This window comes from Carcharhinus amblyrhynchos, chromosome 4 (assembly GCF_965287045.1).
Source record: "Carcharhinus amblyrhynchos chromosome 4, sCarAmb.v2.hapA, whole genome shotgun sequence".
NCBI lineage: Eukaryota > Metazoa > Chordata > Chondrichthyes > Carcharhiniformes > Carcharhinidae > Carcharhinus > Carcharhinus amblyrhynchos.
This window is the reverse complement of record NC_137327.1, coordinates 56,795,351-56,821,794: the sequence shown is the minus strand read 5'-3', so window position 1 is coordinate 56,821,794 and position 26,444 is coordinate 56,795,351. Positions and strand designations below refer to the sequence as shown.

The 26,444-nt window shown below is 42.2% G+C and overlaps 1 protein-coding gene across 2 annotated transcripts in view; it reads left to right on the top strand.

Moving 5' to 3' along the window:
- The window catches only part of kiaa0895l, a 69,279-nt gene that overhangs the window by 19,620 nt on the left and 23,215 nt on the right, over positions 1-26,444 (top strand). The window contains exons 2-3 of one of the 2 annotated variants that reach the window (XM_080187206.1): positions 4,139-4,756; positions 14,139-14,282. In XM_080187206.1, the coding sequence (XP_080043332.1) occupies positions 4,139-4,756; positions 14,139-14,282 (762 nt within the window). The remainder of the gene's footprint in view (positions 1-4,138; positions 4,757-14,138; positions 14,283-26,444) is intronic. The other variant, XM_080187207.1, reaches the window with a different exon arrangement.

Below are 26,444 nucleotides of genomic sequence, written 5' to 3'. Positions count from 1 at the left end.
TTGAAAGCAGGCCTCTAAGGCGAGTTGTTTAGAGAGAATGAGATTAAAAGGGCAAAACGGTGTATCAGTAGCAGGATTAGCTCTTACTGCAGAAGCAGCTGATGAGCAGTTAAGATCATAGCCATACCCAGCTGGAAAAAGAAGCTCTCCCAAAAGCAGGATTGAATGCTAGAAGCTGCTGATTGAAAACTTCAGAAAGTCTATGCTGAATCAGAAGAGAGGTTTCCCAAAATTAAAGATACAACTCAGATGTGGTAACTATTTTGCTGGATTTAGCTCGTAGTGTTAAACTATATAGGATGTTGTTTTTGAACAGAGACATTTCTCAGGGACAGGGAGTTTAGGAATGTAGATAGATATGGAATGGGATTAATTCAAGGATACTGTATGTGCGTATGTGTAGCCATTATTGTAGTTAAATGTACCTTTGTTTTGTATTGTAGTCCTCAATGCGTGTATCTTTACAAATTAACAAACATTCTTTTATTTGAATGATTACAAGAAGACCAAAACTTTCCTCACTGGTTTGCATATCTTTCCTCAAATTAAACCAAAATTGAAAAATAAACTGTAAAGAACCAGCATTCCAAATTATCCTTCTGGGTTTTGGGATACCCTTGTATCTAACATCAACAGAGTTTTTATCAAGGAAATGGGGCAAATGGAGCATAGTTTAGTAACATGCATTTTGGAAACAGTGAGCACACCATCAGTAGGTTTAGGGTAGCTATGTGAAAGAACAAGGAAAAATATTTGATTGGGAAAAAGACTAATTTCTCTGAGTTGGAAATGGATTTGACCCAAGTGGATATGGAATTCAAAATCAGCAGATAAAGCAGCCAATAAGCAATGGGACGCTGTTAAAGAAGATAACTTTCTAGGCACAAGACTTTAGTAAAGAGTTCAGGGCTTCAGAGTGTGTACAAGAGGGTGTCTGTTAGAGTGGTATCAAGGATGAGGGACTTCAGTTATGTGGGAAGATTGGAGAAGCTGGGATTTTTCCCCTTAGATCTGAGAAGGTTACAGAGAAATTTGCTGTACATTCAAAATCATGAAGAGTTTTGATGGAGAAGAAATAGTTTCTAGTTGCTGGAGGATTAATAACGAGAGGACACAAATTGAGAGTAATTGGCAGAAGAAGCAGACGTGACAGGAAGAAGCAAAAAGGTCATTTGTTGTGATTTGAAAAACAGTGGACAGGATCCTCCAGCCCTTCACACCAGCAGGATTCGCCCATCCCACTGCAGTGAATGGAGACTTGACTGAGCACTGAATACTCTGTCCTCTCTGACAACAACAACAGGGTGTGAACAGTTGGAGAATTCAGTGCACTGCCTGAAAGAATAGTAGAAGAGAAAAAAAAATCAAATTGGAATTGGGTGAATACTGGCAGGGGAGAACTTGTTGGTCCAAGTGAAAAAGCAAAATGGTTGGGACTAATTGGATATTTTTTCCAGAATGGGCAGAGAGAGACAGTGGACTGAATGGCTTTCTTCTGTGTTTTATCACTTTAAAATTCAATGAAATGAAACATGAGGTAATTCAAATAAGAAAAAGAAAAAGGGTAATTATACTAACACATATTGCAGGAAAATGATGAATGGGGAAGGCCATCTGCTTTTTACATCTCGCTCAATCTTTTTTCCCAGCTGAAGCCGATGGGAATGGATTTGACCCAGTCACATTTTTGTTTAATCAATTTTCTGCCATTTTAGTACTGGTTATTTGGTTCATACTTCGACTTCCAGTGGACATGGCTTCATGGCTTCCTTGCTGAATTGTCAGAAGGCCAATAGATTTCCTGGGCCTTAAGCCTCTCTCTGATTGTTTATGTATCAAAGCTGGACCAGTTCAGCGTTGAGAATGCCAGGAAGCAAGAGGAAGTCATGGTCATAACAGCTGCTGCAATGTTAGAACCAGCAATGTCCTTCATCCTCCAAATGTAGACATGTCAGAGTAAAAGCAGATTTTAAATTTAGACCACTTGGAGAGCAGTGTTCAATGTGTTCCCCTTAACTGGCTTAGTGATTGCATACAGTTTCCCAATAAAAAAAAAGTGACTCTCCATATGTCTCTTCTTATTCAAGACCTCTAAGCCAGAGTTTAGTCACCTGACCTAATTTCACTTAATGTGAATTGTGACAGATTTTTGCATAGGATATGAGGCACAGAAAGAGGCCATTCAGCCCAACTAGTCCTTGCTAGTGCCTCTGCTGCACTTGTAAGTTGTGGCTGATTACTCTTTGTTTTGCAATATTAAAGTTGTTGCATAAACCATAGAAACCCTACAGTGCAGAAGGTGGCCATTTGGCCCATCAAGTCTGCACTGACTACCATTCCACCCTAGGACCCATCTGCATTACCCTACACATTTACCCCGCTAATCCCCTAACCTACACATCCCGGGCCACTAAGGGGCAATTTAGCATGGCCAATCAACCTGACCCGCACATTTTCGGATGTGCTGAATGTGAGCTGTTGTTGTAAAATACAACACAGCAGGACTCAATTAGGCAAAATAATTATTTTTTAAGAATTCTATAAATGTGAATATGAGTCAATCTCCTAATATTTGAAATTGTTGTTCTCTCCTTGTGTTGGAGAATAGGTCATAGCCTAAGGACAGCAGGATTAAACCACAATGCACAATGCATTATTCTGTAAGTGAGACCTAGCTGGCCATGAGCTGACTTGCATCTCTTACACCATGAGGCTCCATTGGGAAAAAATATAAAAGACTGTTTGTAAAAATGCATTCTTTCACAGGATGTGGCTGTCACAGGCAAGATCAGTATTTGTTGCCTCATTTGCCCTTCAACTGAATGGTTTGCTAGGCCAGTACAGAGAGCAGTTAGAAGTCACACATAGGCCAGACTGGGTAACAGCAGATTTCCTTCCTTGAAGGACATTAGTGAATCAGATTTCATGACCATCACTGAGACCAGGGCGAGAATTCACTGATCACGTTTGTGGCTGGGATTCTCCAGTCCTGCTGCTGTGAACGGAGATTTGGCTGAGCCCCAAATTGTCCAGTCTCACTAACAACAGTAAAGGGGAGTGCGAGACTGGAGAATTCCAATCTAGCTTTCAATTCCAGACCTTTAATTAATTAAATTGACATTCCACCAGCTGCCGTGGTGAGATTGGAACCCATGTCCCCAGTGCATTCATCTAGGCTGCTGGATTACCAGTCCGGTGATATTATCACCATGCCACTGTCTCCCCTTTAATAATGTTGATTTTCCCTCTTGTTTCATGGGTTTTCAGCCAGAAACTGGCTAGAGTTAGGCATCCCTTGGTGAGATTCAATGCAAGCTGTCTTCGATCACAGCAGTCCTTATGAGCCTAACTTCATTTACTATAAATGGCATTTCCTGATGCCTGTTATAGAATGAATGCACAGCCTGTGGCCAATTTGAAGCTCTGATAAAAGGTTACAGATGTTGTCCTAAATTTCCTGGTCCTTCCCACTGGTGGATTTTCCGGTCCCGTCCAAGTCAGTGCCCTTTTGAATGGCCATTGCATTTTCTGGCCTGGCCTCCGCCACAACAGTGCCAGACAATTCCATCTGTTTTGTTTTTATTTCAGATTTCCAGCATCTGCCGTACTTTGCTTTTGTAAGAGATGGAAACTATTTCTTTGTCTCTTTTTTTCAGAATGTGCAGTTGTGATTGTCACCTTGCCAGACAGTTATTTTGAGCCTCTAAAGCGGTGGCTTTGAAAATGGTTTAGCATTACTACTATTACCTTGCCAGAGATTAAAGCAAATACTATACTAATCGATGTGACTCAGTCACTCTCTGGGCTAATGGGCAGGCTAGTGTTAACTAGCTAGTGTAGGCGAGTGTAGCGAAGGCTGTGTTAACCTCTCAGTTTTACTCTGTTGAATTCAATGGGTCGTGAAATCAGACACATTTTAAATTGGGCACTAAGATGTCTGGCAATATGGGCCAAAGTGAGCTCTTTGTGTTGTTCTGAAATGTTTTAATTTAAATCTTGGATTCAGATCTAATGTTGGACTCTTTTTAAACTTGGCAATGTCTAATTCCTGGCACAGGAAGTGAGGGTCAAAAAAAAAGTGGAAGTTGACCTTAATTCAACAGAGGACATGATATCATTTCTCTTTTCTATTGTACAGAAGGGTAGATCAAGAATAAATTTCAGCTTCCCACCATACTACTTCCTGACTTCAGAGATGGTGCTTGATCCAGGAGCACAGGCCTTGGCTGGGCCTCAGAAGAGCAAGAGGGTGGTGGGCCCTCCCAAAGTACCCAAGAAAACAGTCGAGAGAAGGAGCAGTGAAAGGAATGGGATTCGGTCACACAGCAGCCTCACTCCAACACAGCCAGAGGCGTCATTAAGAACAGTGCCACAGGCACCGGGGCCGCTCACTTGTAGCTTGAAGGTCAGCAGGCTGCTTGGAGCTGGATCAAGCCTGGTCAGTAACGGACACTGCAGCTGGATGAGACGGAGCGAAAGCTCATATAGCATGAACAGCACTGGCTCTGATTGCTCCCGAGCCCGGATCAGGAATGCCACCTCTCTCCCTCATATAGCCAGGTACAATGCACGAGAGCCACAGCCTGTTAAAAGCCCTTGCCTCTTGGTGGCACTACGGCCAATAAATGTCGACAAAGAGAAAGAGCTATTTTTCCAGTCCAAGTACACCTACAATCCTCAGTTTGAATATTCAGAGCCCCTCAGCAGCAGCATAATGAGCAAGTACAGCATAGCCTCTGACCGTTTCATCGAACAGGTGAGAACTTCTTCTTGAGTCACTAGAATTTGTTACTTTCTATGCTCTTGTTATTTCCAAATTCAGCTCGCTGGCCTCCCATCTTCCATGGTCCATGAGTTTCAGCTCATTAACAAACCCTGCCTTCCATCCCTCATTCTCACGGTCCGTGCTCACTGACCCACATTGGCACCAGGTCTGTCAATGCCAGAAAATTAAAATTTATAGCTGTGTTAAATTCCTCCATAACTTTCGACCCTTCCTATCTTTCGACCTTCCCTATCTCTACCTTCATCCAGTCCCACAATCTCTCTCGATTTTTCTTTTTTTTAATAGCATCCTACAGTACAGAAGGAGGCCATTTGGCCTATTGAGTCTGCACTGACCACAGTCCCACCCAGGCCCTTTCCCCGGACATTTACCCTATCTAGTCCCCCTGACACTAAGGGGCAATTTGGCATGGCCAATCCAGCCAAACTGCACATCTTTGGAGTGTGGGAGGAAACCAGAGCACTGGAGGAAACCCACATAGACATGGGGAGAATGTGCAAACTCCATACAGACAGTGACTGAAGCTGGAAATCGAACCCAGGTCCCAGGTGCTGTGAGGCAGCAGTGCCAATCACTGTGCCACCATCCTGCACTACTTTCTTCCATTTCTGGTCTCCTGTGTACCTCTGGTTTCCATCAATCAACATCTGGACTGTGTCTTCAATTCTCAAGACTCAAAGTTCAGGCACTCCCTCTCCCTCCCCAAACCTTTGTCTCATCTCCTCTTCTCCATTAGTACTTTACTTCCAGCCTACCTCCTTTAGTTTGGTCACTTGTCCTAGTGTCTCCTTTTGTAGGTTGGTGTGCAATTTTGTTTGCTGTTGATCCAATGAAGCAACTTGGCATGCTTTACTATGCTAAAGGCGCTACATAAATGCACATTGTTCTTGTCAGAGTGTGTTTATCATCTCCTGTATAGTGAGCTGGGTAGACAATCGAGCAAAACAAAATCAGTATAAATGATTCTGATGGCAAAGTGGGTGTATTGCACTTGATGGCATGGTGCTGGTTCATGCAGATTAGGAAGGTTCCAAATTTAATCCTTGTTCTATGCTAAATTAGCTTGTCCCAACCCTGCTAAATGACAGCTGGGGAGAATGAGGTTGGAAAGTCTTAGTTACAATTGGACTGTGGTTTCTGCCTGGGAATTGGTTTATTACAGTACCAAATTGCTCCAGTGTCTTGTAGCTCAGCTGTTGCTGCTGATTTTCCTAATCTGTCTGGGATGATCCACCATTTCGCATATAATTCAAATTGAGCTTTAATTTCACATGACGTATTGACAGGAGAATTGGATTAGCTGCCTAAAGCTTCCTGATCATAGGTTGTGTTTAATGGAGTTTAGTTTGATCATTTTAATTCTCTTTGAGCTGCCTTGATGACTCGATGGATTTGATCACTGGATGGCCAAGCTTTATGATGTTGAAAATGCCACATTTAACTACTGGTCTTTGCTGAGTTCAGTGAAGGTGGCAGGAATGCCAATTGCACAATGACAAGTTGGTATCAGTGCCCACTGGTTATCACGTTGAGTAAATAAAAAAAAGCAAAACAATGGGATCCAGGGGCACAGATTAAGATAAGGGAAGCACTTTGCCAAATTATTTCAATAAAAGCAAAAGGCCGTGAGAAGATGGAAATCTGAAATAAGAAACAGAAAAAGCTGGAAAACTTCAGCAGTTCTGGCATCATCTATGAAGAGAGAAACAGAGTTATCAATGTGAGTCCATATGATTCTTCTTCAGAGCTAAAGAGAAGGAGATATTTCATGGATTTTATACAATTTAAGAGTGGGTGAAGCAGGTGGAGCAATTAGAAGGTCAAGGATGGATGTTACAAAGGAGAAAATAGAGAAATATGTTAGGGCACAAGAGAAAGGAAGTGTTAATTGTAGTGTTAAGGACTAAAGGGAATGCTGATAGTGGCATAATGCAAGGTATCGGCATGTCTTAAAAGCAGGACAAAGGTCAGCGCTCTGTACAAACAAAACATATGAACAAATGGCAGATTGCCCTGAGGGGAGGGTGTGTCTGTTTTGGGACAACATTTTTTTGTTGGATCAAAGAAAGGGTCAAGGTGGAGGAGAAAGTTCACAGTCTGAAGTTGTTGAACTCATGTTGGGTCCAGAAAGCTGTAAAGTGCCTAACTGGAAGATGAAGTGCTATTCCCCTGGCTTGCTTTGGACTTCCCTGAAACATTGCATAGGCCAAGAATGGACATGTGGACATAAGTAAATTAATCCAATTATTGCATGGCTTCAGGTTTGAAATGATAGCACATGTCTCACATTTATTTTAATTTTGTATGTGCATGTGCCTGTGTATTTCTGCCTTAGTATGTGTTTCTATTTGTTTTTTCCATTCTACAAAATCATCAAAAAGTTATGGCATAGAAAGACCATTCAGCCCATTGTGTCAGCCGAAAAAGAAAGAAATAATAAATAAGCTGCCCATTCTAATCCCACTTTCCAGCATCTGCTCTGTAGCCTTGTAGGTTGCAGTGCTTTAGATCCAGATACCTTTATTGAGATGAGGGTTTTTGCCTCCACCTCCAAACCAGACAGCAAATTCCTAACACCCACCACCATACCAATCACCTTAAATCTGTGCCTCCTGGTAATTGATCTCTCCGCTCGGGGAAACCGAGCATCCCTGCCTACTCTATTGCTAGCCCTCTCGTAATCTTGTGCACCTCAGTCATGTTACCCCTCAGCCTCCTCAGTTTCAAGATAAACATACCCACCCTATCAAATCTTTCCTCGTAGCTGCAATTTTCAAGCCCTGGCATCGTTCTTGTAAATCTCCTCTGTCCTTTTTCCAGAGAAATTATGTCATTCCTGTGATATGGTAACCAGAACTCTAGACAAAACTCTGTCTGTGGCCTAAACAATGTTTTATACAGTGCCTTCATTACATTCTTGTTCTTGTATTCAATAGCTGACCCAATAAAGGAAAACATTTCCTATGCTTTCCTACCAACTTACTTGTCTCTCCTGCCACCTGTGGACATGCAGTCCAAGGTCTTTCATTTCCTCTAGCCCTCCAAATATCCTCCCATCTACTGAGTATTCCCTAGCTTTATTTGCCCCCCACAAATGCATTACTTCATGCTTATCTGAATTGAATTCCATTTATCAATTCTGTACCATTTAATCAAACTCTCATTCTGGAGCCAACAACTATCCTCTTCACGATCAGTTACACAGCCAATTCTTGTGTCATCTGCAGATTTCCCATTGTGCCTTTCAAATTTAACTCCAGATCATAAATAAGCAACAAGCAACAAGTGACCCAACATTGAGCCTTGTGGAACACTGTTGGAAACCCTTTTCCAGTCACAAAAATGTTCACCAAATAGTACCCTTTGTTTCCTGTCACTGAGCCAATTTTGGATCCAACCTGCCACATTTCCACCCAACCCACAGGTTTTTGCTTTTCTGACCAGTCAACCATGTGGAACCTTGCCAAATGCCAAACTGAAATCCATTAGACAACAGCCACTGCACTACCCTCAATTCTCCTTGTTACTTCCTCAAATAAAATTAGTCAAATTAGTAAGACACAATCTTCCCTGAACAAAACCACACTGACTGTCCTTGATCAATCCATTTCTTTCTAAGTGACAGGTTATGCTGTCTCTCAGAATTGAGTCTAATGATTTGCCATTCACTGAAGTCGGGCTGAGAAACCAGTTTTCTGACTGACTCCTCACACTTCTTTTGAATAATGCTGCAACGTTCACGGACCTCCAATCCTTTGGTACCTCACCTGTCTCTAGTGAGGATTGTAAAATGATCCTCAGAACATGCACAATTTCCTCCCTGACTTCTTCTAATACCCAATCCATCCTGTTGATTTATTTATCTTCAAGGATGTTGATCCCTCCAGTATTTCCTCTCTCATTGTGTTTACTGAATCTGACATTTCACACTCCTCCCCTTTAATTAGAATATCTGAATCATCTCTCTCCCCTTAAAGACAGAGATGAAGTACTCAATGAGAACCCTGCCCACATCTTCTGAATCAGCCCACAGGTTACTATGAACTGATAGGCCCTATCTTTTCCTTAGTTATTCTCTTGCTGTTAATGTACTGGTAAATAATCTTTGGATTTTCTTTGATTTTATTTGCCACCTTATTTTCTTATCCTTTGCTTTCCTAATTACCTTTTTTACTTCACCCCTGAGTTTTCTATACTGCTCTAGGCTCTTTACAGTATTAAGATTTTTGTGACTTTCATAAGCTTTCTTTTCCTGCTTTAGCTTAGCTTGTATACTTCTAGATAACCAGGCAGCCCTAGATTTGGCAGTACTGCCATTTTTCTCTGCAGGGACACGTCTGTCTATACTGTGCCTGTCGAATCTCACTTTTGAATGCCTCTTACTGGTTTGTCATTGATTTCCCTTCAAGTAGCTGTGACCAGTCCACTTTTGGCAGATCACTTCTCACAGTGCACTGTGGCTCAGTACTGCTGCTTCACAGAACCAGGGATTGATTCCCAGCTTGGGTCACTCGCTGCACATTCTCTCCATGTCTGCGTGGGTTTCCTTCGAATGCTCCGGTTTCCTACCACAGTCTGAAAGATGTGTTACTGACCATGCTAAACTCTCCCTCAGTGTATCTGAATGGGTGCCAGAATGTGGCAACTAGAGGATTTTCACAGTAACTTCATTACTGTTAACGTGAGCCTACTTGTGACTCTAATAAATGAAGAAAAACTTAGTAAATTTTATCTTTCCCCAACTTAAAATCATTATTCCTGTCCTTTCCCATAATTATGCTAAACCTGACCATACTATAGTCAGTGTCAGAAATTTTCCATCCTTGTTCATGGCTGGGATTTTCCAGTGCCATTGAAAGTGAATGGAGTTTTGGCTGGAACTCCAAATTTTCTATTCTCGCTCGCAACAGGTTCCCATCAGGGATGAGACTGGAGAATCCTGCCTATTATCTCCAGAATGCTACTTCATCCTGTTAGCCAGCTTCATTTCCTGAGACTAAATCTAGAATTGGGCTTGTTATGTGTTGGCTCAAAATGTTATCTTGAATTTTGTGCCTTCTGTGCCCTTCACACTGTTTGCTTTCAGTTGATATTTGGATAGTTGAAGTCCCCAACTGTTATTATTACGAAGATAAAAGCAAAAGATGCTGGAATCTGAAAAAAAAACTGAAAATGCTGGAAAATCTCAGCAAATCTGACAACATCAGAAGACAGAATAGAGCCAATGTTTCAAGTCTGAATGACCCTTCATCAGTGCTCATTCTAACCCTTTTTCTATTTAAATTTTTCATTCTTGTGTTTTTTTTTGCATTATTAAAGATGAGGAGCTTTAGTGAGGGAAAAAAATCATTCTAGTCTTTTGCACACGATCTTCTAGTCCTGTCGATGGTGCACCCTGTGTTTCTCTGTGCTGTAAATATCCACTTTGTCATTTGCCTACTCTTGGTATAATGACTGCAGATTTTGATACAAGGCCCTGTTTTACAACTTTGATTCTAAATGCTGGTGGATTTGAAACTGGGAGTGTTTTAGAGTTGACTTTTAGACCCATTTTCAGGGATCCCCATACACACGCTGCCTGCAAAAATATCTGCAATTCCGAATCGCGCTGCATAAGCCTGTGGGCTGGGTTTAACGCACCCGAAATCCTGCAGCTTGATCGGCGCCTCTAACTGCATATGCGCAGAAAAAAAATGATAGAATGTGGCTTCCCTGCCATATATCTCCAGGCCAGATAATGCCACCCCCTGGCCCCCACAGACATTGCCCACAACATTACTGACCCCCTTATCACCTCACCCATCTGCCACCCAGACCAATCGAGGCCCCTTCCCCCCACCGATCTCAGGCAGAGTGGCGGTGGGTCCGCTCTCCCTTCCCATTGATTTCAGGCAGAGTGGCAGTAGATCCCCTTCCCCCTTACCCCGCCACTCCATCCCTCCCAACTGATCTCGATGCGTCAGCCATCGAATGCTCAGCACTTACTGGAGCATCCAAATTGGATTTTTATGGAGCATATCAGTTTTGCGCTGAATCTGGATGGGTGAATGCGGTGGTAAAGGGGGAAGTGCCAGTAAGGTTGGGTGTGCAGCCCATTAAGTCAATTTAAATGCATGTAAATGCATTTAAGTGGTCATCACGCCCATTTCAGGCACGGTCCCAATCGTAGCCATTTGTGGACCTTGGTAAAGAGGGAGCCAGTGCAGAGGCAGGCGCAGATCGTGTTACTCACCTCACACCCAACTTTACCAAGCTTTCGTGCCAAAAATGGACCCACAATATCCAGAATTTTCCAGTCTTCCTGAGGCAGGTTTTCCTGAAGTAGAGCCAGCTTGCCACTAGCCAGCGGCTGGATCTTCTGGTCTCACTGAGGTCAATGGCAACTTGCATGGCTTACTCATTCCACTGCTGGGTAACCCTAGACTGGTATCAGTGGAACTAGAAGATCCTGTTGGCAGGAAGGGCTAAGAAATTCTGCCCAACATCTCTTTACTTCTGATTAGTATTTTTTTCTCTAAAAATTGCCCATCTTTTTTCCTGTAGTTTCCTGTGTATTTGAGAGGGTTGATGGGATCTTCAGGAGGTGTAGTTGTAATGTAACCGGTTTAGTAATCCAGAAGCCCAAGCTAGTGCTCTGGGGACAGCCATTCAGAACCCACCATAGAATCCCTACAGTGCAGAAAGAGGCCATTCGACCCATATATTCTGCACCGACTCACCGAAAGAACATCTCACCCAGGCCCATCTGCTCCCACCTCTTCCTGCGCACTTACCATAGTTAATCCACCTAACCTACACATCTTTGGACACTAATGGGCAATTTAACATGGGTAATCCACTTAACCTGCACATCTTTTGACTGTGGGAGGAAACCAGAGTACCAAAGAAAACCCACACAGACACAGGGTGAATGTGCAAACTTCACACAGACACCCAAGGCCAGAATTGAATCTAGGTCCCAGGCGCTGTGATGCAGCAGTGTTAATCACTATGTCACTGTTCCACCCATTCAACTAATAATTTTGGAATATAAAGCTGGTCTCATGAAACTACTATTACAAAAACCCATCTGATTCACTGGTGCTCTTCAGGGAAATAAATCTGCTCTCCTTACCTGGTCTGGCCTACATGTGACTCTAGAGCCACAACAACATGCCCTTTTAATTGCCCTCTGAAATGGGCAAATAAGTTATCCAATTCTAGGGCAATTAGGGATGATCAAGAAATGCTGGCCTTGTCATTAATGATAACATCCCATAAATGAATATTAAAAAAATGATTGATCCAAAGCTATCATGTCTGCCTGTACAGTACATGCTCAATATCATTCCGCCCTTACCTCATTGCACCCCAAATGTTTCCCATGCTTATTCACTTCAGCAATTTTGGTTAGTTTTGCTGCCTTTTCCCCTTTTGAGCTTGAGGCATCATCATTATAGCTCCACCACTCTCAACCCAAATTGATATTATCCACTTCTGCATGAAGCTGAGACTTTCTGGTCCACAGTGCTCACCACCACAGCTTGCTTTGTAGATATTCACTGAACTGGAGATTATTAAGAAATATTTCACAGTTTTAATGGCTTCCATTTTTAGAAGAGTTGAGTATCGTAGAATCATAGAATCCCTACAGTGCAGAGGAGGTCATTCGGCCCATTGAGCCTATACTGACCACGATCCCACCCTGATCCTACTCCTGCAACTCCACATATTTACCCTACTAATCCCCCTGCCAATTTAGCATGGCCAATCAACCTAACCTGCACATCTTTGGATTTGGAGAATATGGGAGATGGGAGTATGTTTCCAGAAGTCCTCCATCAGAATCACAGGATTGCTATAGTGCAGAAGGAGGCCATTTGGCCCATCATGTTTGCGCTTGCTTTCCAAATGAGCATCATGACTTAATGCCATGATCCTGCTTTTACCCCGTACCCTTGAACATGTTTTCTATTCAAATAATCATCTAATGTCCTCTTGAATCCTCAATTGAACCTACCTCCACCACACTTCCAGGCAGTGCATTCCAGACCTGAACCAGTCACTGTGTGAAAAGGTTTCTCTCACACCACATTTACTCCTTTTACAAATCATTTTAAATCTGTGCTTTCTTGTTCTTGAAGTTTTTATGAGTGGGATCAGTTTCTCCCTATCTACTCTGTCCAGTCTCCTCATGATTTTGGACATCTCTATTAAACTTCTTCCTCTTAGCCTTCTTCTCTCCAAACAGCAAGTCCTAACCTCTCCCATCTATCATTATAACTGAAGTTTCTCATCCCTGGAACCATTCTTGTAAAGCTTTCTGCATTCCCTCCACTATATCCACATCCTTCCTATAGGGTGGTGCCCATAACAGAACACAATAGTCTAGCTGAAGTCTAACTCGTGTCTTGTAAGTATAACCTCCTTACTCTTGTACTCTGTGCTGTTTTTAATAAAGCCCAGAATACCACATGCTTTAGTAACTGGTCTCTCCACCTGTCCTGCCACCTTAATATCTGTACACATATGCACCCAGGTCCCTCTGTTCCTGCACCCCTTTAAGAATTTTATCCCTTATTTTGTACTGTCTCTCCACGTTCATCCTACCAGAATGCATTACCTCACACTTCTCCACATTGAACTTCATCTAGCATCTATCTACCCAATCTGTCAACTTATCAACACTATCCTTTTCACAGTTTACAATACTTCCAAATTTCATGTCATCTGCAAACTTTGAAATTATTCCTTGCACATCAAACCTAAATCATTAATATATATTAGCAAATTTGTGCCCCAATAGTGGTTCATGGGGAACATCACTACAAACCTACCCCAGCCCAAAAATATCCATTGGCTATTACCCTGTGCTTCTGATTATTCAGCCAATATTGTATCCATTGTCATGAATATTGCTTTTATTTCATGAGCTGTAACTTTACTTACAAGTCTATTGTGTTGCACCATATTAAATGACTTTTGAAAACTCATGTACAGCACATCGATAGCAGTCTATACATCGATCCTTTTGGTTACCTCCTCGAAAAACTCCAGCAAATTAGTTAAACATCCATTTTTTAATCAATTTCTTTCTAATCAACCTACATTTTTCATGTGATAATTGCTCCCATCCCAAATAATTATTTCTAGATACTTGTCCACTGTTGATGTGAAACTGATTGGTATGTCATTGCTGGGGCTATCCTTGCAACCTTTATGAACATGTGCAATTCTCTAATCTTCTGGCACCTTCCCGGAGTCTAGAGAAGGCTGGAAGATTATTGAAACTCACGCAAGACCATATGGGAGGCCAATAATCGGAGAAATGTCCAAATGAGATGATATTTCCAATCCCTTGTTTTTCTTCCAGGCTGTACGGATTATGGAGAGTGTGGTGCAGATGTATGGCAGCTATGAAAACTTTGAGGTGGCCACAGGGGGCGCTATGCTGTCAAAGAGTAAAATATGGACCTGTATCAGAAGTTATATGCGGAAGGAAGGATGCTCTGGAGAGGTGAGGGAGATGAAATGCTGATATCCTCACAAAGACAGCATGTCTATGTACAAATATTTGCTGCTTCTTCCGTATGTATGCACATTCTAGTGTTTGGCTTCCTCTAAAACCCTCAGCTCATTTGCCTCTTCGTATACCAGTAAAATTGATTCTTATTTTTCACCCCTGCTTCTGTTCTTGCTGTGTATGTTCACTATCTTAGCAAGGCCAAAATGCATTGCCCATCCTTAGTTGCCCTTATGGACATGACGATGGTCTATTTTCTTTGGTCCTTTTTGTTTTCTTGGTTTCTCACATGTTATGTCAGCCAGCTGCTTTGTACTTAATTGGTCAGGACAGATTTTATAAAGATCTTTCGTCTTAGTTCTTTACCAGCAGTGAAATGGCATTTCTGCCTCTGATTCCTTCAATGTGTACATACAGGACAGAATTTTACACTGCCAGAAATTTATTGACCCATTGAAGTCAACAAACCTTTAAATGGCTCACTGCATTTTATGACCTCTGCCCCATTATGGAGCTGTAGAATTCCATCCAGAATAGAAAATGCTGGTCCATTGAGTTCCATGAGAATTATATTGATGAAAGCTTCTATAGTTCAGGCCCTCCATGCACCAAGAGTAGAGCTAGTAAAGGTAAACCTGGTCAGACAAATGTATCTCCCTGATTGTCCCCTGTCGGACCTGCCTGAGGTCGGATGGGGCAGATGAGAAAGAGTTCTTGGGGCTAAACAGATCAAGGGATATGGGGGGGAAGTCAGGATCAGGATATTGAATTTGATGATCAGCCACGATTACAATGGCAGAACCGGCTTGGAGGGCCAAGTGACCTACTCCTGTTTCTATTTTCCATGCTTTGATGTTCTATGCTAGGATTGTAGCTTGGATTATAAATAAAGATGAACTTTGTTTTTTTTTAAACCTAGCGACTCCTTCTTTCTAAGGCTGTGGTCAGATCTCCATTGTTTCAGACTGGTGGGAGACTCTGGCCTCTGCACCACCACTCCTCCATGCTGCAAACGAACCCGCCATCCTTCCAGCTGTACAGATTGCTAACTTGACTCGAGAAACAGGCCATGATTTGAACTTGGAGTTCTCCTTGGCCTGTTCTATGGGTCAGTTTGAAATCTGGTACCAGAGCAACATTTTGAGGAAGGATTTTGTTTCATTCTTTCATGGGATGTGGGCATCATTGGTCAGGCTAGCGTTTGTTGCCCATCCCTAATTGCCCTTGAGAATGTCTTGCATTTATATAGCACTGTTCATAAACCCAAGATGTTGCAAAGCACTTTAAAGCCAATGATGTACTTTTAGAATTCAGTTGCATATAGTGTAGGAAGTGCAGCGTTCAATTTGTACACTACAAGATCTCACAAACAGCAATGAGATAGCCTGATCTTTTAAAAATTATTTTTAATGACAATGATTGAGGGATAAATATTGGCTGGAACCCCCATATCTCTTGGAAATAAAGCACCTCCACAAGTACAGCAGTCTCTCAATACTGCACCAGTGTTAGCAAATATATCCAATAGATCGCATGGCCCTATTTCAAAGAAGAGCAAGGGAAGTGTCCCGGCCAAATATTTATTCCTCAGCCAATGTTTAATAATATAATCTGGTCATGATCACATCACTGTTTATTAGAACCTTGTTGTTAAGTTCCTAAATTGGCTGCTATGTTTCTTATGTTACAGCAGTGAGTATATTTGAGAGTATTTCATCAGCTGCAAAGTCCTTTGCAAAGTCCTGAGGCCATGTTAGGTGAACATAAATGAAAGTTCTTTTTTTAAATGAAAGTTCTTTTACATTCATGTTCTTCCTTTTCCTCTGTTTGGGCTCTGTGAACTCTTTTTCATCTCTTGCTGATTTCCTATTCCACACTACTCTTTTTCATTTTGAGTTCTCTTTCCCCCTATTTTCCCATTTTTGCTCCTCACTCAATTGAGTTTTTTCCTTTTTTTAGTTTTTTTTTGCATCTTGCCCTTTTCCCTTTACTTCCACGTCTTTCTATTTGACTTTTTTTTTGCTTCTTTTCTGTATAGACCCCCCCGCCCCTCCTCCACCTGCCCCACCTCCTTACTCTGCACCATTGCTTTCCTACACTGTATTTTTTCAAGATAGCCTCAGTGCAATAAGACATTGCCAAGTTGAATTTGAATCCAGGAGCTCCAGACAAAACTGCTCTCGGGGCTGCTCAGGTTCTTTGCTGTATAAATTGCTGTCTGCTATTGTTGAGTTACCAAAGCACGGGTGTGTATAGCAGATGTGACTGCTCCATCTGACACGACAAGTAAATGTTGATGAGCATTGTTGCTGCAGTTCCGACAATAAAGCTGGAAATCTGATGTCAAGCCAAAATGCTGCAGCTCTCCATTATTCTGATTAAAACAAAATCTGCTCAATCCTCTTGGATCCTTACAAGATCAGTTAATCAGGAACTGAGGTGCCAAAATATCTGCCAGTCTGAAATCCGTGGTGCTTTTTGATCATTGTTGCTGAGACTCATTAACCATTGCCTGTAAGTTTTGCACTACAGTTTCTATCATTAGTCGGTCACCAAGATAGCACTGTCCTTTGCTAACATTGCATTTGACTGATTGCTAAAAAGCATCCACCAGGGAGCAGGCAGAACCAGATAGACACATTTAACCTTACTTGCCTGGGTCTCTCTGGCCTGGCTCTGTCTGATTTTAGGCTGTTTTGACTGACTTGGATTTGTGCTGTGCTGCTGTCTGCAGAGATGCAGAGAGGAACTGACCTGTATTTTAATAAACTGTTGTGGCCTCACTGACCTCCATCTGAACCTCATCATCAAATATCAAGACATTTCACCCTTTCTGGTGAAACCATTCAAGCTACGGACAGAAAAAAAATCTTTTTGCTGTTTCATGAACAAAACAAGTCTTAACAGACTGACAATATACCGCAAATCCCCAATGTTCTATATACTATTACAGATAAGTATGTATTTATATAAATGTACATGTAACTATAAAGTGTATCTATTACATATAGGGTGGGATTCTCTGGCCATTTAAGCCAGCAGGATTCTCTTGCCCTACTGTAGTGAACAGAGATTTGGCTGAGTGCAAATTCTTTGTCCTCGCTGGAAGTGCTGGCAGGACATGAATGGCTGGAGAAATTTTATATATATCAGAATGATATTTTCTTTGGAGGCTTTGTAACTACAAGGCATTGTCAACCTTCGTCCTGGTGTTGAGACCCAAGTCAGATCTCTGATTCCAATTACTAATTGACTGTAACCGGATGCATTTTTTTTCAGGTTCTTTAATTATAACATGTTGACATCTATTCAGTGTGCAATCAGATAGCACACCCTTGCAAAGTTCATCATGTCCCTGAGACCCTACTCTCACTAAGTTGCTGATTAAACTAATTTTCCTTCCTGATAAGAAATTTTCACAGTTGTCCCCTCCCTCTCACCCTCCTTCCCTCCAATCTGCTGCAATCACTCTTCTCAGAAAAACAATCTTGACTCCACTATCCTTGTAACCTGGAGCCCCATCTTAAATACCGTTTCCTCTCCAAGCTCCTTGAATGTATTTTTGCCTTCCCAATCCATATATAAATTTCTCAGAACTCCAATTTTGAATCCATGCAATCAGGTTTTGGCCCATCCCAGTATTAAAATAGCTCTTACCAAAATCACTGCAACAAAGGTAAGATTTGTCTGCAGCCTTTATTACGGTCAACCATGCCACCCTTTTCCAATGTCTCTGCACCAATGTCCAGCTGGGCGTGACTGCTTCCAACTAGTTCCATTCTCACCTAAATGTAGTCAGAGAATCAATTGCAAACACTTCTCTTTCTCGTTCTCACACAGTTGCCTCTGGTTTCCTTTAGTGATATACCCTTGGCATCCTCCTGTGTATCATCGACATCCTACTCTTTGGTGACATCACTGGAAAGCACAGTATCAGTTTCAACACATGCAGTGATGAGGCCCACCTCTACCTCATCACTTCCCTCCTTGACTCCTCTGCTGTCTCAAAATTATCACTTGCTATTCAGTGAATGAACCAAAATATTAAAAAAACCAAAACCATTGTTTTTGGTCCTCTTCACAAGCTCCTTTCCCCAGCCACTGTTTCCATTTCCCTCCCTGGCAAGTGTCTGAGGCTGAATCAGACTGTAACTTTGCTGCCATTTTTGCCTCTGAGATGAGCTTCCATTCACATATTGTGTCCTTGCTAAGGCCACCTATTTTCACATTTATAACACGATATGATTCTGCCACTGCCTCAGCTGATCTGCTGTTGTAACCCCCTTATTTCTTTCAAGACTTGACTATTCCAATTAACTCCTACTTGATCTCCGATGTCAACCCTTTCCAAACTTAAGGTTATCCAAAGCTCTATTGTAACTTGTACCAAATCTGGTTCGCTCATCACCTCTATCCTCATTAGCTGACATAGGTCCGGTTAACCAATGCCTCGATTTTACTCTCATCATTGTTTTCAAATTCCTTTGTGGACCTCACTCCTCCCTGTCTCTGAAATCTCCCCCAGTGCTGCAACCCTTCAGAATATCTTCACTCCTCTATTCCTGGCTGCTTGAACATCCCCAATTTTCATTGTTCCATTATTTGGTGGCCGTACTTGCACCTGATAAGCCCCTTCCTACTTCTCTCCATCTCTCTATCCATTTCCTCCTATAAGAAACTTTTTAAAATCTTCTTTGCTCAAGTTTTTGGTCTTCTGCTCTAATATATCCTTATGTGGCTTTATGTCGAACTTTGCTTTTTAGTACTCTTGTGAAGAACCCTGGGATTTTTGTTATAAGTGCTTTATAATTGCAAGTTGTTGTTGTATGTAGTAGACTGTGTATTGTGACAATATACAGTAGCAATGATATATTGTGGTAATATATATGAAACATTAGAGTAACCAATATTGTACATGTTATATTTTGGAGAGAATGGAGCAGAGGACCTGGGAGAGACATTCAGCAGCACCTAGAGGAGAATGTGAAGGAGGACCCTGGGATACGCAGTCAGCAGTTCCTAGAGTAGAGTGTGAGAGGATAGGCAGTCAGCAGTGCCTAGAGGACAGTGCAAATAAGGACATCAAGCCAAGCAGTCAGCAGCATCAGAAACCTGGACATGCGAGAGATGGAGGCTTAGTTAGTGACTCTGAAAGACAGATGCAGCGCAAGAATTTGACAGTGTAAAAGTTATTTATGTGAATGCACGGAGCAAAGTAAATAAAGCTGATGAGCGGAGGGCACAGGAAGACATGAGGCAGCATGATATCATTGCTATATTGGAAGCTTTGTTTAAAGAGGAGCAAAAATGGCAGCTCAACATTCCTGGATAGAATTTCCAGACAGGGTGAGGAGGGCAACGATAAAGATGAGGGTGTAGCATTATTCATTAAAGAATCAATTGCAGCTGTGAGGAGGGATGATATATAAAATAAAGCATCAGATGAGGCCATATGATTGAGCTCAGAAGTAAAAAAAAGAGGCAGCAGCACTTTTGGACTGAATATCAACTCCCAAATAGTGGAAGGGAATTAGAAGAGCACATATGTAGACAGTTTTCTGCATGTAAATAAAGGGGCAATAATCATTGAGGACTTTAACTACTCTAACATCAATTGGGATACTGAAGAGTTTGATAGGCACAGAGGACGCAAAATGCTTGAATTACGTTCAACCAAACTTTTTTACCCAGCACATAACAAACCCAATGAGAGGGGACACAATTCTAGATTTAGTTTTAACAAAATGAAGCTGGGCAAGTGGATGAAATAGCAGTGAGGGATTATTTTGGAGATAATGACGATAATATAGTTAGACCACCCCCCCCCCCCAACCCTGCCCCCCCCCAAGGTGCCATGAGAAAAGATTCAAGATCCATGTAGTTAAACTAAAATTACTTTCTTTTCAGCCCTGCATTTGGCATTTCCAAGACCCGATGGATCTTGGGCCTCCCGTACATGCCCCTTGTGGGAAAGAACTGCACATGCACGATTTAGATATTTTACATTGGTCAGGCCCATACACATGACCAACAGGACTTAGAGCTAAAGACACAAAAATGTTGCACAAAAAGCAAAACTCAAAAGGCTGCAAAAACCCAGGAGAAACGAGAGATAGGGAGAGGCTAAAAAAAATGAAAAACAGAGAAATTAAAAATGAAGTTCCTGATCAGAAAAGAATACAGAGAAAATAGTTGGTATAGTATAGAGGTATACCATGACATATAAAAGTTGGGAACAACTTGTATAGAAAGTACAGGGATGAAGTAAAAATGGAAATTAAGAAAGCAAAGAGAGGATACGAAAAATATTGGCAGTAAAATCAAAGAAAATGTTAAGATATTTTACCATTATAACAGCAAGAGAATAACTAAAGGAAAGGATAGGGCTCTTCAGAGATATACATGGTAACTTGTGGGTTGATTCAAAAGATGTGGGTAGCATTCTGAATGAGTACTTTGGCCTTGTCTTCACTAAGGAGAGAGGTGATTCAAACATTCTACTTAAAGAGGAGGAGTGTGAAATATTAGATACAATAAGCACAATGAAAAAGAAAGTATTGGAGAGACTGACATCCTTGAAGTGTATTGATCACCTGGGCTGATGCATTGTATTCCAGACTGTGGAAGGAAGCCAGGGAGAAAATAACGGATGCTCTGAGGATCATTTTACAATCCTCACTAGATAAAGGTGAAGTATAAGAGGATTGGAGATTTGCAAATGTTCCATCGTTATTCAAAAGGAGTGGGAGGCATAGGCCAGAAAACTACAGGCTGGTCAGTCTGACTTCAGTGGAGGGAAATTATTGGAAACAATTCTGAGAGACAGGATAAGCTGTCACTTCGAAAAGTACAGATTGGTCAGGGATAGTCAGTTGATTTTGTTAGGGAAAGATTGTGCCTTACTAACTTAATAGAAGTTTTTGAGGAAGTAACAAGGAGGATTAATGAGAACAAAGCAGTGAATATTGTCTGCATGAATTTCAGTTCGGCATTTGACAAGATTTTACATGGCAGAATGGCCTGAAAAGTGAGACCTCACGGGATGCAGAGTAATGTCGCAGGTCAGATCCAAAATTGGCTCAGTGCCAGGAAATAAAGGGTAATAGTTAATGGATGGTTTTGTGAATGGGAAATGATTTCCAGTGGTGTTCCATGGGGTTTAGTCTTGGGGCCCTTGTTGCTTATATACATATATAAATGATTTAGAATTAAATGTGGGAGATGTGATTGGGAAATTTGCAGATGACACAAAAATTGCCTGTGTAGCTAATAGTGAAGAGGATAGCAGTCGACTCCAGAATGAGAGCAATGGCTTGCAATGGAATGAGCAGAGAGATGTCAAATGGGATGTAATCTGTAAAAGTATGAGGTAATGTATTTGGGAAGGGCAAACATAGAAAGAGAATACTCAATAATTGGGAAGCTAAAATATCTTGGAGTGCATGTTCACAAACCCTTGAAGGTGGCAGGACAGGCGGACAAGGTGGTTCAAGATGTGGAATGCTTTCCTTTATTGAACAAAGTTATTGAATACAGAAGCAGGGATGTAATGATGGAACTGTATTGAATGCTGGTGAGGCCACAGCTGGTATTTTGTGTACAGTTCTGGTCACCACAATATCGGAAGGGCGTAATTATTCTGGAGAAAGTGCAGAGGAGATTTACAAGAATATTGCTAGGGCTTGAAAATTGCAGCTGTGAGGTGAGATTGGAATGGCTAAGGTTATTTTTGTTAGGGTATAGGCAACTGAGGGGTGACCTAACTGAGGTGTACAAAATTATGAGGAGCACAATCAGAAAAGACAGATGGAGCTCTGGAGGAATACAGAGAGAGTAGGTAAGAACTCAAACGGGGAGTTAGAAGGGCAAAAGGAGGTCACGAAATGTTCTTAGCAGACAGGATTAAGGAGAATCCTTAAGGCATTTTATTCATATGTTAGGAAAAAAAGAGTTGTCAGGGAAAAAATCGGACCTCTCAGGGACAAAGGAGGGGAATTATGCTTAGAACCCAAGGGAATAGGGGAGATCCTAAGTGAATACTTTGCATCAGTATTCACAAAGGAGAGGGATGTGTTGACTGGGAATGTCTCAGAGGGAGGTGTTGACCCGTTAGACAGAATCTCCATTACAAGGGAGGAAGTGTTAGGTTTTTTAGGGAATGTAAAAACTGACAAATCCCCAGGGCCTGATGACATCTGTCCTAGACTGCTCAGGGAGACAAGAGTTGAAATTGCAGGGCCTCTAACAGACATCTTTGTCTCTTCACTGGACACAGGTAAGTGTCCTGAGGATTGGAGGATCGCAAATGTGGTACCGTTATTTAAGAAGATAGCAAGGATAACCTGGGTAATTATAGGCCGGTGAGCTTGACGTACGTGGTAAGGAAGTTGTTGGAAAGGATTCTTAGAGACTGGATGTATGGGCATTTAGAATGGAATAATCTCATTACAGATAGATGGCATGGTTTTGTAAGAGGGAGATTGTGCCTTACAAATTTGGTAGAGTTTTTTGAGGAGGTGACAAAAATGGTTGACGAAGGAAGGGCTGTGGATGTCATCTATATGGATTTCAGTAAGGCGTTTGACAAAGTCCCTCATGGCAGGTTGGTTAAGAAGGTTAAGGCTCATGGGATACAAGGAGAGGTGGCTAGATGGGTAGAGAGCTGGCTTGGCCACAGGAGACAGGGTAGCAGTTGAAGGGTCTTTTTCCGGCTGGAGGTCTGTGACCAGTGTGGTGTTCACAGTGAAAAGTCTGACAACACCAGGTTTTAGTCCAACCTATTTATTTGATAATATACTCTCAAGCTTTCGGGGTTAGCCCCTTCGTCAGGTGAATGGAGAGTTCTGGCCTCAGACAGAGCATATAAAGCACAGACAGTTTAGAGATTACTTTATATGCTCTGTCTGAGGCCAGAACTCTCCATTCACCTGACGAAGGGGCTAACCCCGAAAGCTTGTGAGTATATTATCAAATAAATAGGTTGGACTAAAACCTGGTGTTGTCAGACTTTTCGCTGTGTTTACGCTAGTCCAACGCCGGCATACCCACATCATGACCGGTGGTGTTCCGCAGGGCTCTGTACTGGGACCTCTGTTATTTGTGATATATATGAATTATCTGGAAGAAGGTGTAACTGGTGTTATCAGCAAGTTTGCGGATGACACGAAGATGGCTGGACTTGCGGATAGGTATGAACATTGTCGAACAATACAGCAGGATATAGATAGGCTGGAAAATTGGGCAGAGAAATGGCAGATGGAATTTAATCCAGATAAATGTGAGGTGATGCATTTTGGAAGAACTAATGTAAGGGGGAGCTATACAATAAATGGCAGAACCATCAAGAGTATAGAAACACAGAGGGACCTAGGTGTGCAAGTCCACAAATCCCTGAAGGTGGCAGCACAGGTGGAGAAGGTGGTGAAGAAGGCATATGGTATGCTTGCCTTTATAGGATGGGGTATAGAGTATAAAAGCTGGAGTCTGATGTTGCAGCTGTATAGAATGCTGGTTAGGCCACATTTGGAGTACTGCATCCAATTCTGGTCGCCGCACTACCCGAAGGACGTGGAGGCTTTAGAGAGAGTGCAGAGAAGGTTTACCAGGATGTTGCCTGGTATGGAGGGTCTTAGCTATGAGGAGAGATTGAGTAGACTGGGGTTTTCTCCCTGGAAAGACGGAGAATGAGGGGAGGCCTAATAGAGATGTACAAAATTATGAAGGGTATAGATAGGGTGAATAGTGGGAAGCTTTTTCCCAGGTCAGAGGTAACGATTACGAGGGGTCACAGGCTCAAGGTGAAAGGGGCGAGGTATAACTCCGATATCAGAGGGATGTTTTTTACACAGAGGGTGGTGGGGGCCTGGAATGCACTGCCAAGTAGGGTAGTGGAGGCAGACACGCTGGCATCATTTAAAAATTACCTGGATAGTCACATGAGCAGACAAACGAATGGTCTAGTTGGACCAATCAGTGGCACAGGCTTGGAGGGCCGAAGGACCTGTTTCCTATGCTGTATTGTTCTTTGTGCTTTGTCCTCAAAGTCCCTTAGCTGAGGGGTCAATTATCAGGGGACATTGACTTGAATGATTGATAGAAAAATTAGAAGGAACGTGAAGAAAATCTTTTCCACCCTGGAATTCACTACCCAAGTCAATGGTTGAGGCTGAAATGCTCAACTCATTTAAAAGGTATGTGGATCTGCATCTAAAGTGCTGTAATCTACAAGGCCACGGACGAAGTGCTGGAAAGTGGGATTAAAATGAGCAGCTAGTTTCTTTATCTCTTTCTCGGCCTGTGCTGACACAATGGGCTGAATGGCCTCTTTAAAATGAGCAGCCAACCTACTTCAACCTGCATCCAGCCTTGTATTCAAGTGAAAATACATCCCCAATATTCGTGACAGTAATCTATCACTTTCATGTTTTAACTGCAAGCTTATTTGTGAAATAATATTAGATATTATTCAGCAGAGTGGAACAGTGCCCCCTTATCAGTGGATAAATGGTTTAAGCTTCTTTTTCAGAGCTATCAATTGCTGATTCACAAGAAAAATGTACAGCCCGCACTTAAAAAGAGGCCCAGGCCAATACTAGGAGGAGACAAGAAGAGGGCATGTGTAAAGTTTACTGGGGAATCTTATATTGTTCAGGTGAATGGAAGTGGTGGGGAGGGAGGAGGTGGGTGGAAGGGGAGAGAGGGCTGGAAAGGTGGGAGCCAGCACTTCACTGCCTATCTTTATTTTAGTGTGGGTATGTTACACAACAAAAAGACTTGTTTTTATACAATTCCTTTCACAATTTCAGAACATCTCAAACTGCTTTATTGCCAATTATATAGGATATAAGGTAACATAAACAGGCTATTTGGCCCAACTCGTCTATGCCAACACTTATGCTCCACTTTCATAGGATCCAAGTTGGTTGTTAAAGTTAAAACCAAGATGCAGGTGTTTTCCTTCAAAAAGCAAGTTTATTGACTTTGTTCCATCACATAGCTTTCCTCCTCCTTATCACACTTGTCCCCTGTTGATATTCTTCTGAGCTAAACAAATGAACCAATTAAACTAAAGCAAACACGCTGAGGAACACGTTAAAAGAACAGCCCTTTAAAGGGTACTGCATCAAGTCACAAAGGAAAAAACAATCCCCAATCTATATCCTTATAAGGAAACAAATGATCAATAGATTAACACAAATGAAAGGAGGGGGCAATAGTCCATGGCAGGGCACTGTAAGTGAAACAAAATATCAAAGGAACATGAACCAACTGAACTAAAATATCATTCCCAGGGGTGATGATGCACTCCAGCCCCTGTGGTGCCCACTGTCACGGAAGGCCTGAAGCACACCAGTGGACACTGTGTATTCCCTCTCCAAGGTCACCTGGTTGTGAACCGAGCTGAGGGACAGAGGCAGATAGTCTGGTCAGATGACCCCCTTGACCATCTGCTGTGTGGACCTGTTCATGGCCAACTTGATCAGGCCCAGGAGCAGGCTTATGAGGAGATCTTCCTCCCTCCGAAGATAAGACGTATGAGGCTGAAGTGCAGTCAAAGTTTGAGGAGCAAACAATCAAAAAGGGGCTGCAACATCAGGCAATCTGTTTAAGTGTGGAACACAGACACAAGCGCCCCCCCCCCCAAAACCACAGAAAAGACATGTGACCTGGGAGTCTGAATCAACTTGATTGCCTTGTCTATGATTGCATGACACTGCTGCAGGCAATACCATCCACACCAGGTTCTTTCTTTCTTTCTCTCTCTCTCTTTCCCATATCAAAGAAAAACAAATTACAAAGGAAACTTGAAATATTAAATGAAATGTGATTAAAGGAAATGATAAAGCGCCCTAATCTCCACAGTGCCGACTGGGCAAGTAGGGCCTCTCCATGCTGCACTCGGTGTCCATTGATCAGGTACATGGGACTGAAGTGCTAACAAAACACAAGTAAAATGTTTTTCAAATAACTGAAAAGGGACTGCAGTCCACAACAACTTACATACACATAGTCCATGGACTCCACAAGGCTGCAAGAAACACAGGCATCTTGACAATCCGTAACCTGATGCATCCCACAGTTGTATGGAACTGCTGCATGCAATACCTTTCACCCCAGGTCTCCCGTGGGAAGGGAGAGAACTCCTGTGTGGAGCGG